Source organism: Electrona antarctica, assembly GCF_951216825.1.
Source record: "Electrona antarctica genome assembly, chromosome: 12".
Classification (NCBI taxonomy): domain Eukaryota; kingdom Metazoa; phylum Chordata; class Actinopteri; order Myctophiformes; family Myctophidae; genus Electrona; species Electrona antarctica.
The window spans coordinates 26,938,403-26,952,667 of record NC_136793.1 but is presented as its reverse complement, the minus strand read 5'-3'; the positions used below and the strand labels follow the sequence as shown (position 1 = coordinate 26,952,667).

At 42.8% G+C, this 14,265-nt stretch overlaps 1 protein-coding gene across 1 annotated transcript in view; it reads right to left on the bottom strand.

Moving 5' to 3' along the window:
• Window positions 1-3,610: 3,610 nt before the first annotated feature.
• pde4d (phosphodiesterase 4D, cAMP-specific) overlaps window positions 3,611-14,265 on the bottom strand; it is a gene marked incomplete at its 3' end in the record, with an annotated part of 302,156 nt that continues 291,501 nt past the window's right edge. The window contains exons 9-17 of the mRNA XM_079515189.1: window positions 12,842-12,935; window positions 11,854-12,029; window positions 11,140-11,238; window positions 10,716-10,880; window positions 9,006-9,105; window positions 6,842-6,996; window positions 6,394-6,516; window positions 5,021-5,203; window positions 3,611-4,084 (exon numbers count right to left, since the gene is read on the bottom strand). Of these exons, the coding sequence (XP_079371315.1) occupies window positions 3,611-4,084; window positions 5,021-5,203; window positions 6,394-6,516; window positions 6,842-6,996; window positions 9,006-9,105; window positions 10,716-10,880; window positions 11,140-11,238; window positions 11,854-12,029; window positions 12,842-12,935 (1,569 nt within the window). The remainder of the gene's footprint in view (window positions 4,085-5,020; window positions 5,204-6,393; window positions 6,517-6,841; window positions 6,997-9,005; window positions 9,106-10,715; window positions 10,881-11,139; window positions 11,239-11,853; window positions 12,030-12,841; window positions 12,936-14,265) is intronic.

The following is a 14,265-nucleotide window of genomic DNA, read 5'->3' as shown; positions in this document are numbered from 1 at the left end:
ATTAACCCTCTCCTATCCAGGCAAAAATATGTCAGTGGTTCTAGATATATTGCAAGTAATATGAGTAGTAGTGCGGGCCAACACACCGTCAGTATTCCAGCCATAATTAATGCAGCAGTGGCTGAACATGCAGATGTGTCTCCAAGCCCGGGTGCTTCATAGGCTGTGTGGTCAACACTCATCAAGACCCCCATCAATGTTTACAGATCTGTTACAATCAGACAGTTGTTTGCATTGCAATAATCCTACACAGCAAAATCCTCAGTGTTATTTTATCCATTTGTAACTCGGAGAGTGTACAATGTTAGGGTCCATTTGGTTTCATTTGTACACTCTCACAGAGTAAAACTTGACACACTGAGGATTTTACTGTGTACTCATCGGGTGCAAGGAACATATTGCCATATTGTTTGCACCCACCTGGTTTGTTTTGTATCTCTGAGTGTAGTGGCAGGGGTATAGTAATGTGTTGTACAAACCAGGGCCACTGTAGGCCACGCACCACTCAAGTGGAAAATCTTTGACTTGGGATTGAACCGAATCCGTACAAATACTGCATTCCATGTGGCAAAAATGACATTGTGAACATCACTGATACCCTGTCCATTTCTGATATGCAAACTAAAACTATGTTTGGCCATAAAATAAAAAGGCAATATTTTCCCTTCCAGCAGGCGGTCCCTGCTGACAACGGATCAGGACAACCCAAGTCAACAGATTCCCCTACTGTAAATGCAGCAAAAGAGGAGATCTAGAAAGCAAAAGGAACCAAAATTAAATGACATGCGCTGAATTTAAGGCACAGCCCATGGGCCAAGGAACAGCTACCTTTAAAAAAAACAATTTGGCTTTCCCCTCTCTTGACTTGAGCTAGCTCTCGTAAGCAACATGTCAATGGATCATTATTTTACACTGAAGAAGCATGTGTAATAAACATTCTCTCAACAAGAGGTAAATAATACAGCCACACCATCACCATAAGGGATGATAAGAGTCAATCATTTACAACAAACAGCATCATGATGGTGATAACAATAATAATAATAATAATAATTATATAGTGTATATACAGCACAATAAATACATGTTTGTAAACAGCAATAAAACCAGAAATCTGTATTATAGGTAAGGGCATTGGGTGAGGATGAAAACAGAAAAAGGGAAAAAAAGAAAAGAAAAGTGTGGCACCAAAACAAATATTAAATTAAAAATATTAAATAAATGTGTTGGAAAGACACCAAGCACTCTATAAAAATCCAAGTTTCAAGTTGGGTTTTTCTCGCTTCTTCTAATATTTGTTGATTTCCCAATAGTTAATGTACATAAAGGGGCTTAAGGGGGGGGGGGGGGGGGGGGGGGGGGTGGAGTATATTGGGGTATTCTAACCAGCCAGCCTGTACTGTCTATGCTACAAATACAATTACCCGGTACATAGTTTACTGTAACACATTTCGATGGAAAAGGAGACACAATCAAATAGAAAAATAGAGCAATAAATAACAGCAAAAAGGAAAAAAGGCGACTTGGCAGAGCATTTCTGTTTCTAGGAGTTGTGTGTGTGTGTGTGTATGTGTGTGCGTGTGCATGCGTGCGAGAGTACATATTACAGACATGCCACTGTACAGTGGCACTGTGTGACCATATCAGTGCATTAAAGTATCTACGTATAGTCTACTTCTTGTCAGACTGCTACGCAACAGAGCTGATTGTCTTGGTTTCTTCAGTGAAATACAAATAAAATCAATTGGACTTAGCAATAGCATGGTTTAAAGAAACATTTACTGTGACGTTATTTTGTGCATGAGTGCGTGGCCGTGGGTTGCGTGTGTGTGTGCGTGTGTGTGTGTATGTGTATGTGTATGTGTATGTGTATATGTATATGTATATATATACATATACATATACACACACACACACACACACACTATGTGTTGATTTATGTAGTGCAATTCAAACTATGATGGGACTCTAAGATAAGCAGTAGAGTGGATTTGGAAATACAATAAAACATATAAAGTTATATCGTTTGTGTGTCATGACAACAGGGCACCAGCTAGAATTTAAACCAAATGATAATAAAGATTGTTCATAGAACTACTATAATAATTTTCTAATGACGTTTAACACCATTACCACCCCTGTACACTATGAACAGTATCCAATTGTTTAACAAAAAGGTGCTTCTCAACTACAAAGCAGTGCATTGTCTCAAAATATGCTCAGGAGAACCACAGGCAATAATATTAAAACTTAAAAGGCTTTATCCACATCGATTAAGAAATTAATAGACAGAGCGATAAACATCAAGACGAACAACTTTCAATCTTCGATGAAAACACCTTGCTGAAAGAACTGTTGAATTAATTGAGGCGACACAATGACCAACGATGGGCATGAGAAGTTAAAAAATAAAATAAATGCTATTTTGATAAAGGTAATAGCCAGGGCGAACAAACACTTAATACTCCTAATACAATCCAGCTGTGAAGATACTCCCCTAGAAACACTGAAAATGTGACACATTTCACCTCAGTGGTTCGGTAATGATTTCCAAATGTCAAAAGTTGCTTCGTTCCCTCATCTCGTTCATAACAAAAGAAAGCCTAGGATAGTTAGCAAAAGTAACATCTAGAAAATATCTCCTTATAACTTATAGTACAATACAAAAAAATTAAAGAGGTCTAAGGACAGCCTCATGGCTGTTAATATTTTGAACCTTTTCTTTTATGTGTTGTTTTTCAAGGAAGACTTCCACATTAGACTCAAAAAGTGTCTCAAAAAGTCACACGGTGCATTGCACCCCGCTGTGCTGCAGCTTTCGTCTCCACACCGTCAGGTGTTCATGCAGGCAACAGTTTAACACTTTTCTTAATTCACTGTGGAGAGGAAAGGACACACAGACAGATTCTCCTTGAACACGGCGGCAGCCACTTGTGTAGAATGGGCACTTGATTAAAAAACGTTAAAAAAATAAATAAAAATAAAAAAACACTAAGAACTTCAGACAAGGCTCGAAAGGAAGTTAAAGAACATGGGATGAGGAGAGAAAGAGAGCGGGGGCAGGGGATGATGTGAACAGCATCAGGTCATCTGAACTGAACACTTCCATATGCACTACATAAGTTCGTAAAGAGAACACACACACACACACACACACACACACACACACACACACACACACACACACACACACACACACACACACACACACACACACACACACACACACACACACACACACACACACACACACACACACACACACACACACACACACACACACACACACACACACACACACACACACACACAAAACGGGAAATGGAAAGTAATTTTCCTGAGTGCAAAAAAGTTATACAATAAAAAATCTTGTAGAAGTACCAGGGGTGGTGGTGGGCATGTCCAAACAAGGCTGACTGACTTTAAATGATGTGAGCAGACTTTGGAACAACAAACAAACAAATTGATTAAAAAAAAACACACACACACACACCCCCACCCACACACACAGACTCCAACCCCCCCCAACAAAAAAAGAAAAGAAAATCTATAAATAATCATCTTTCATCATTACTAAGAGAAACAGTTAATTGGTTGCCGTCCATTACTGCTATGTGTCGGCAGATTTCTCCTCCTCCTCCTGCGCCTCCTGCTCCTCCTCGACACCGAGTTGCGAGCAGGGAGACTCTGCCTCTCCCTCCTCTTCCTCCACCCCCACCTGTTCATCCAGAGGGACCTCTGTTGATTCAGAGTCCTGTGTGCAGAGCGTTTTAGAGTCACTACAGCTGTTCTCTTCCTCCTCCTCCTCCTCCTCCTCTTCCTCCGGCTGGCTGCCGCTGTCCTTTTCCGTGTCCGACTCCCCGTCCTCCTCCAGGGTGAGCTCAAACTGGAACTTGTCCCCGCCAGGGGGGCGGCTGCCGTCCTCCTCTGGCTCGTCCAGGACAGGAGAGGGGCTCTGGGGGATGGTGCTTTGGTACCACTCCCTGTTGTCCTCCAACGTGTCCAAGATGTCCTGGGCGTCTGGATGGACCAGGTCAGCCCACGTCTCCCACAGAGGGTGGACAATGTAGTCTATGAAGCCCACCTACAGACAGAGTGGAAAATGTAATAACGGTAACAGAGCTTTTCACACTAGGAGCGACTGACGCACCTAGAGAATGCTTTTCCTAGTCTCGCGTAGCCAGACGATCAGAGATTGCCGCCTACTGGTACATCTGGTGACATATACATCTGACCTACCGCAACCGCCTCCAGCGCGAAACGTTATATTGTGACATTTTGGAGAAATTCAGTAGGCTGCATTCTACGTTGATCATGGCTACTGTTTTGACAGCAGTGACGTGCGTTGTCCGACATTACAAACCCTAACTCTAAACCTAACCTCAGTCTTAACCGGCCACATAAGCCCCCTAGCCTCAAATCAGTTTTAACCGGCAACATAATCCCCTAGCCTCATTTCAGTTTTAACCGGCCACATAAGTCCCCTAGCCTCATATCAGTTTTAACCAGCCACATAAGTCCCCTAGCCTCATATCAGTTTGAACCGGCCACATAAGTCCCATAGCCTCATATCAGTTTGAACCAGCCACATAAGTCCCCTAGCCTCATATCAGTTTGAACCGGCCACATAAGTCCCATAGACTCATATCAGTATTAACCGGCCTCATAAGTCCCCTATAGCCTCATATCAGTGTTAACCGGCCACATACTGTAAGTCCACTAGCCTCATATCAGTGTTAACCGGCCACATACTGTAAGTCCACTAGCCTCATATCAGTGTTAACCGGCCACGTAGTCAGTTGACAAGACAACGCGCGTCGTCTCTGGCAGCCATGATCAACCACACAGAATGCAGCCTACTGAGATCTGGTAGGTCAGTACACACGTGTACATCTGTGTTTTCTAATGAGGCATTGTGTTTATCACACATGAGTACGGTAAGCGCAGTTTGACTCTGCAGAGCCAAGTGAGAACGCAGGCATTGTCACGCTCCCTGTGTGTGTGTGTGTGTTTGTTTTACCTGGGTCTTCTCGACTGAGGCATTGTGTTTGTCACACATAGGGCTGATATCCATGCCTCTCTCCCTCTCTCTGTCTCCCTGGACGAAGAACTCCTCCATGATGCGATCCGTCCACTGGCGGTACAGCTGGAGAGGCTTGGTGGGGTTGCTCAGGTCTGCACAGTGCACCATGTTCTGGAGAACCTGAACATACCATGTTGAAGACATCCCGCAAGTTCTTAAAACACAGCTAGGAAAATTATTTTGTATACGTTTTATATATGCAGGACAATACAATTCTAATTTGTAGTAAAAATCGAAAGTTCCTGTTTAAAATTTTAAAGGAAGGCTTGAAGTAATAATAACCAGTAAGACACCTGAGGGTGAGAAGTGACCTTGCCCTGAAAGGGCGAGAAGTGACCTTGCCCTGAAAGGGCGAGGTCGCGTGCACGCATCTGCCTGGGTGACAGCAGACTGCTGGGCGAGCACTGGTGCTTTGGCAAGGGGGGTAAGATCTTAATTTTCGGGCCTGTTGCAGCTGCACTAATAATAATTGGGGCAGGCCCGTCTAGAGTTTAAATGGACAGGTATCAGTCAAAAGGGAGACATCGAAGAGGAAGGATGGATGGGGAAGGATCAACATATGGAATGTCAGAACAGGATCAGCTCCATATATGGACAATTCCATAGTTAACTGCGACCTTCGGTCACAATAATGATAATAGGCGAGGTCGCGTGCATGCATCCGCCTGTTTGCTGCGCGAGTGCTGGCGCTTTGGCATGGGGGGTCAGATCAACATATGGATTGAATTCTGTACTGGCCATATATGGAGCGTGTCTTGAGTGTACAGGGTTTGATGAGGTCAGATCAACATATGGAATGTCAGAACAGGAAGGATGGGTGGGGAAGAATCAACATATGGAATGTCAGAACAGGTCAGCTCCATATATGGAGATCTAAGGGTTTGAGGTCAGATGTAGAGTTGCTGGCCGGCTCCATGCATATATGCAGATTTAGTCTTCTCCATGTATGGTTATTCAGGGTTAGATGAGGTCAGTGTCGTGATCTTCATATATGGAGATGGCCATATATGGTAGTGTGACGTGTCACAAGGCGTGATGTCACAAGGTGTGACCGTATATGGAGGTGTGATGTCATATAATAATAAACTCTGCAGTGTTTGAAGCAAGAACAATCATCCAGGGGATATTATGTTCTACGTATTTGTATTAACTTGTAAATCTTATAATTCCAGATGATAAGAATAACTTGTCAAAACACAATCTTTTATGCACTGCAGGCTAGTGGTGGATAACAACACAGCACAATTAAATGTCACATGTACCCCTCAAACAATATCTGCATATCAAACTTCCCCTTTTAAGAGACTGACCTGTATTCTGTCTGAATAGTTGTCCAGCAGCAGGACCCCAGAGCTGGTCACCTTCTTGGTCTCAACCATTGTCTTCAGATCAGCCAGTAGATTCATGTGCTTGGACATGTCAGTTGCTAGGACCTTGAAACCACAGACCAGGACAAAGCAATCAATACACATCAAGTATTTCCCCACAAAGGAGAAGAAACACAAATAAAAGGAAAAAACGACTAATTATATATAGAGCTACTGCTTATAATAAGAGCACAAGTTCCCATCAATCATACTCAAGATGAGGCTGGTGTTATAAACCTACAGAGTAAGAGCTAAACTTTGCCCAGTACAATGATTGAAGGGAACAAGTTGTTGCAAACTGAGGATTGTTGAAGCACCAGCACATCGTTAAATACTGATACAAACATTTAACGTTGCCAGAAAGAGGGTAATTGATGCTGCTTCGACTTACGATGTCAATGACCATCTTGCGCAGTGATTGTCGTTGTTTTTTGGTCAAGTTCTGGAAGATGTCACAGTTCTCCTCCTGCAGTAGCTTGAAGCCTACTGCCAAATGGTGGTTCTCCAACACGGACGAGTCATTGTACATCAACGCCAACTCAGAGTCTGGATGGATCGTTACAGTTTGTGTCAGTTCTCAGACATGGTCGAAAGTGAGCTTTAAATGGATGGATATGTATTAAATATTTCTATTGGGAGGAAAGACGTATACATGTACCCTGTTTGTTCTATCAATTTAGCCATTATGCTGTCTTTTGAGGAGAATGATGTGCATACAATAGCGTGGACATATGCATTAGAATGAGATGCAGCTTTAAATGACTTAGTTTCTGCTGTTCTGTACTTCTCAGTCTAGCAGAGCTGATTGGAAATAAAGCACCAGCATGTTTTCCACTGAGAGAGGTTTCCCAAAGTTGGGTCATTCAAAGGTCCTCTGACAGTACTTAGATTTTCCATTAAGATGCATTTAATAGTCTTGGCCACAGTGGCGAGGGGAGAAAAAGATCCTGCTCTGTGGCTGACAGAAGATCAGTCTGGTGGTTCCTAACTGGGATGACTCATACTGCATTTACTGCTGGGATTCCCCATCTGCGTGTGCATGTGTATAAGATATCCCCAAATTTCAATGTTATTATGGTAGGTGGGTACTGGTAATAATAGGCCTAGAATGGCCTTTTAAGACAAAAATGTTGTTAGAAGTTCTCGCTGTGCCTGCCTATAGTATGTGGTGTAGACCTGCTGCACAGATATAAACATCTATAGAGGAGTATGTGGTTATCAGAGTTTGCCCATTTCATTAATTTGGTGTTGCTGTGGCCTCTGAAAATATCTCCCCTGAATCAAATACCGGTACAAAGGTTCTGTTAGAGTGGTGGCATTCCTCTCATCCACATCATATATCTTTGTCTCAGTCAGACACACCATTAGTCAGACACCCTTCCCAAACCCTAACCTAACCTAACCCTAACCTCACAGGAAGCCACAGGTTATTATTAACCCACAGCACGGATTAGTTGTAACCCGCCACGCATGTCAGGAGCCACGGGTGATTTTTAATCCGCAGCACGGGTTTGTCTGACTAATGACTGTAGGACTGTTGGTACAGTTGGAGGCCATCGATATTGTCCTTTTCTTTTTGCTGAGGTTTGCGTGATCTGCGCAAAAGGACAGTTAACCCATTTTGGGCGGGAACCCCTTTTGGTGTTTTAAACATTATGTTATAATTTAGCTATTGAAAAATAGCAGATCTACAAGCTCATAGCGGATTTAGAAGGATTTTTTTTAACTTTTGAGGTCAGGCCTAAATGGGTCAAATGATAAGGGACAATATCGGTGGCACCCAACTGTATGTTGAACATTACTTGCAGAGTCTGGCAGATTCTGCCGAACCAACATTTCACTGCTCATACACGTACTATGAAAATGTGACAAATAAAGTATTTGAATCATTTCATTTTAATAATAACACACCCGGCCTGGGCCGTGGCTCAGCGGTCCAGGCGCCTTGGCTGGTAACCCAGTCTGGCAGTGTGCCGCGGGTTCGACTCCCGATCCCGACGGCCTTTACTGCATGTCTTCCCCCCATCTCTCTCCCCATTTCCTGTCAGCCTCCTGTCTGTCCCTCCATAAAAATAAAAATAAAATAAAGGCGAAAGCCACAAAAAAAACATTTAAAAAAATAATAATAATAACACACCCTCACCTTTTCTGCCATGTCAAGGTCCAAATGAAAATTAATTAATTAAGCACTAAATTGATCCTCGTTTTAAAACAAGCTGGTCAGTTCTTAGCAAGTGATCACATTTGTGGTGCCTGCACTTGAGCAAACAGCACTTAACCGCTTAAAAGCTATAGTATATGACTCGATCTAGTGACGTAGATCTGGCTTTTGCACAAAATGTTCGCCCCCAGAATAGGGACGCTAGGGCTCAGGTGGTTAAACTGCCTGCGTAATTACTTCAGTTACTCTCTGCACATTTGAAATGCAGACCCATTCCATTGGTGTATCAAATGTTGTGTGTGTGCGTGTGTGCGTGCGTGCGTGCATGTGCGCGCGTGTGTACATGTGAGTGTGACTGACGTAGCTGCTATCTCTGGACTATATTTAGGCTCACTGGTGTTGATGAGGAACTGGTTGGAGACTCCTGGGTGGTCCACGTCATGAATTGCACTGGCAAAGATGGCAGCTAGGATCTCCAGGTCTGTGAACACAGCCTGGAATAAAGACACAGGAGGGCAGAGGAGAAGGGTCATTGATCGGACAATAAATGACAACAATGCCTCAGAACCTGAGAGCCATTGATTGGGGCTTTGAGCTGCAGTTTTTTCGAAACTCAGGGGTGGATTCACAAAGAGCGGATTGCGCCCGCTAATGGCACAATGAATTGCGTGTCAAATTTTGTCCCTGTTATCTCCCCTGACTTAAGTTCTTATTATACTGCACTAATGATAATATCTAACCAGCTAAAACAAGCCCATGTTTTGCAGTTGAATGCAGTGTGACCTAATTTTCCTTAATGGTGGTTCTAGTTTGCACCGCACTATTTATTCATGTGTCCAAAACTGTCCAGAAAACAGAACAAAATAACCTGTGTTCCAATAGATCCAGTGTCATTATTATGTAGTCACAAGCTCTTTTGAATACCTTTCATTGGTCAAATAGTTATAAAACCCACAGAGCGAAAGACCACGTTCACTTTTATATACTTAGGGGTTCCCAAAAGGTTGATTGCAATCTACCAGTAGATCACAAAGGCTGTGCAGGTAGACGACATGATAAATAATAATAATTAAAATATATAAAAATATATATTTATAAATACAAATCTCAAAACTCCTCCTCTTTTTACCATCTTCCGCTTGAGTTAATTAAGGTGACTTGATTGATTGACACGAAGAAGGGCCTGTCAGCTCCCTTCACGACTCCTATAGTAGGCAAACCGCCAATACAATGCTTTGTTTTCAAGAGTGTTGTGAGCATTACAGCAATAGCATTACAAAGTTGTAGATCTGCTACCATATCTGCTATCGTATTTTCGCTACTTGTGCGACACTCATTTAAAACAAAGTAGTGCAAAAACATAGAAAGTTGAATAGAGATACAAGGTTTCTGCCCAACAGCAATGATGTGCTCAATGCATCTTTGACTGTCACGAGGAGTTTGTGGCACTTGTGCTGAGGCATTATGTAGCAAAAGCCTGAAAATGGACAATGCCAGTAATCAAAATGATTCTTATTATTAGAACCAATGGGTTTCAAAGTAAGACAGTGATTAACTGCTACATGAGACAAAAAAAGAATGCATTACTAGTACAAAATACATGGGGAGCATTAATGATATTGTATGGTGCTTAAAGTGTGAGGGGAGTTAGAATTAGACGCAACTTTCACTATGGTTATTGGTGCTGGTGATTGTGAATTTGATGGGGGGTTTTTTGCATTCATTCTCATTTGCATAAAAAGGGGCCAATGTTGTGACAAATGTATGTATGTATGTAATGTATTTAATTTAATGTGCAAAGAGCACCGGAGCACATACATGCTTTTAGCTTGGCAGCGTGTTTAGGGGTGCATTTACCCTGTGGTACCATTTCACCCTGTGTGTTGCGTGCGTGCGTGCGTGCGTGCGTGCGTGCGTGCGTGCGTGCGTGCGTGCGTGCGTGCGTGCGTGCATGCGGCCGGTTAACATGCGCTAAGATTTGATGGGCTGGAAGTGAACAAGCACTTATGCGCTGCCTGGGACCAGCGTTTTAAAGGACCACCCTCCTACTCGGTACAAACAGAAGAGCCTGGTCATTTTCCAAAGACCTTGCCATGAGGCTCACCTCGAGGGCAGGGGTTGATAGCAGCACGTGAGTGGACTGGGTGACGTCAGCAGCATGCATGTTGTTGTGGTATGCCACGTCCCCATGGTAGTGGTCCTCTAAGGTCATCAGGTATGTGATAAAGGTGTCAAGTGGAATTTTAAATGTTTTCAACAAATCTCTTTCCTGTGGAGTTGGTAGAACATAAACAGAGGTTAAATTCTGAGTAAGATTCAGAATAAAAATAATCATTGCCACAGCATTTATACTCTCCCATACGACAGTGACAGTCACACACTGAAAAATGGCAGATCTACGAGCTCATAATGGGTCACATCGCGATGCGATGCGTTGCGAGTACAAATCAAGCTTAAGATTCAGTCAAAGCTCTGGGAAACACAAGAAAAAGAATATAAAATAATAATTGGGCCGGTCTAATGATTACCTGGAATATTGTGTACATCATGACCGTCAGTGGCCGGTTGCCAGAGAACTCTGTGACTTTGAAAACGTTAAGGCCCCATTTATTCACATCCTCCATTTCCTGATAAAGTAGAAAACAAAACATATTATATCGTATATCTTATATCTATATCTTATATCTTATCGCATTGAGAACCGGAATGCATCTGTGTCACCTTAGCTTTTATCCACTTACCATTATTTTAAAGTCTAGCTGTTGTTAAAATAGCAGATCTACATAGTGCGGCACCAAGTGCCACGTTACGAGCTTGTAGATTTGCTAAAACCTTCTAAAACCAAACCTAAGGTTTCTGAAAACCTTCAAATTCTTATAAAAAAATAGGTATAGCAATAACTAATAAGACACAGAGGTAGCATCCAGATTCAAACATAAAACAATGTATTATATAGGTTGCACCAGGTTTAAATGGGTTTGGGGTAATGTTACTTAGATTCCTTCCTTCCTACACTCTGTCCCCAATACATCATACTTTACCATACCTTTGACGGCTATCTGCCCTATCATCCCATCCCACCCATCCTATAAGTATAAGGCATTAGTTCTCAAAGTGAGGTCGAGGGACCCTCAGGGTCTGTAACTCTGGTGAGAATATACATTTGTATACATTCAGAGTTATGGGGTCCTCCTTGAAATTAAAACATTTGAGAACCTCTTCTGTAAGGCCACACAACAAACCTTAGCAAGTTCGTCCTCGGTTTCCGTCTTGATTCCGAAGCGGGCGATGTTGGAGTTGGTGAGACTGGAGGAATGCTGTAGCTTCTTCACCCCGCTGATCTGCGACATGGGTTTGCTCTTCTTCTCCTTGTCCTTTTGGGTCTGTGGGATAGGCATCTCCACCTCGTGCTGCTTGTCTGGGGAACAGAAACAAAACAGTAGAAAAACAAGAAATGATCACATAGTGATATTTGTTAGGTGAAAGAAGCTCTGGTTTCTTTATTTAGTAACAAACGCTCCTCTCAACCGGCCGGTCTCAATCATAACATTACATTGGGTGTCTCTAAAGATTTATGTTACCTACTTCTTGTTACCTGTACCTGTTTCCTGGTCATGTGACCTGAGTAACCAATACATGACAGCAGCGTGTGTGGCAGCCAATCAGGACTAGGTCCCAACTAGGAGCCAAAATTTGACTAATTCATATGACAGGTTTCACCTGACAAAAAAATAATTACTGTTGAATCTAATATAGAAAATCACACCTGTGTGAAGTGAGGGGCGCTCTTATCATCGTACATCATCCATTCATTGTCAATGGGAACTTAATCTTTGTGTAGGACATAAATAGCCGATTTACTCGTCCACATATGACGTAAATTCTCCATTCATTGTCAATGGGAATTTAATGTTTGTGTGAGATGAAAATCTACACTATAGCTGAATATAGGAGGGGCTAGAAGTTAGAACCCCTTAAAAATGTGTTTATATCATGTAGATTAATCTTTTTATTTTAAATGTGAACACCAGCACAGAGTTAAACTCGCTGCTTCGTTGCAGGAGAGAGTCCACATTCTGAACCAGTGAATCTGTCTCTCTCTGCCCGACTTACCCAGCCGGAATCGTACAATGGTGTTCAAAAATAGTCGAGCTACAAGCTCACAACACGTTGCATCACAATGCGTTGTTAGCTTGTAGGAATACATTAGGGATTTCTGTCCTCACTCACCCATGAAGTTGCTGGAAATGAACTCAGAAACCTGGTTCCCAGAACGGCTCATTTCTGACAGGTGAGTCAGCTCCCTGTTCAGCATTCTCTTGAACTAAAACACACACACACACACACACACACACACACACACACACACACACACACACACACACACACACACACACACACACACACACACACACACACACACACACACACACACACACACACACAGATGGAGAGAGAGAGAGAGAATAGTTAGATATAGTCAAAATGGAACACTTTACTTTGTCGAACCATTGAATTTGCAGCATTTATACTGTACTAGGGGTTCGGGGCGATACGCGGCCCTCACACCGTGCCGCCGATCCGACCGACCCATATGGAGCTTGGAGTTTGTTTGCATGCCATGTTTGTTTGCATGCCATGTTTGTTTGCATTCCATGACTGATGCCATGACGACACATTGAGGTTAGACAGAACACTCCATATTTGGGCGTAGCTGCATTGGGAACTCCTATAGCTGAGTCATAGTGCCCTGAGTGTGATGATGCGGTCCGCTGGCCGGTCCTCCCTTAATTCACATTTTTGAGGGGCGCTAGCCCCTCCTACATCCAGCTTTTAGTTACTGTCCACAAACTTTGTCTTAACTTTTTCGCTGCTACGTACAGTGGGGTCCCATATCTTTCTTCCTCAGTCTCAAAGTGACATTTATCAGAACCCAGAGGTACCTCTGTTAGACACACCCACAGACCCACCCCCAGATTCTCAGCCACACCCACAGGTTTATTTTAATATGTGGAGTGGCCATTCAACCACCAGGTGGCTTCAAGCCATGATGAGCAGAGCTGCACTGAGTATAGCTTGCAATATGCAGTGGAGTGGTGGAAAAAGTATCACATTTTGTACTTGAGTAAAAGTATCAATACTGCAATATAGAAATACATTGAAATACATACTGTTACTACGTTTATAAACGTAGCTAGGCTATCGGTACCTAAAGGTGCTAACTACGCGTATGTTCGTAGACAACCGTATACTCCATATATGAAAGCGGCGACTGTCAATTTACCTAAGTATGGAGAGCCTCCGTCCCCACCAGCTATGGGAGAATAATATAATATAATAATATAATATAAATTAAGTATAAGGCGCATCTCCCTATTGAGGTACCAGAGCATCGCAGAGGATGTCTCCCCAGTGAGGTACCAGAAGGTTGCAGGGGAGACCTTCTGTCTATGTTGCTCTTCTGGGAATGGTCAACCTGTGGTCTAGCTAAAACATATGCTGTCAGTGGCTTGAGATTTAATTTGAGGCTGTTGCGACTCCCAAAACACACCACAGTAATCATTTCCATACATTTCACCAGTGTGACTGATGAGAAAGATATTCCTAAAATTACCAACATGGCGTACATATGCCTATGAGAATGAGGGCGAGCA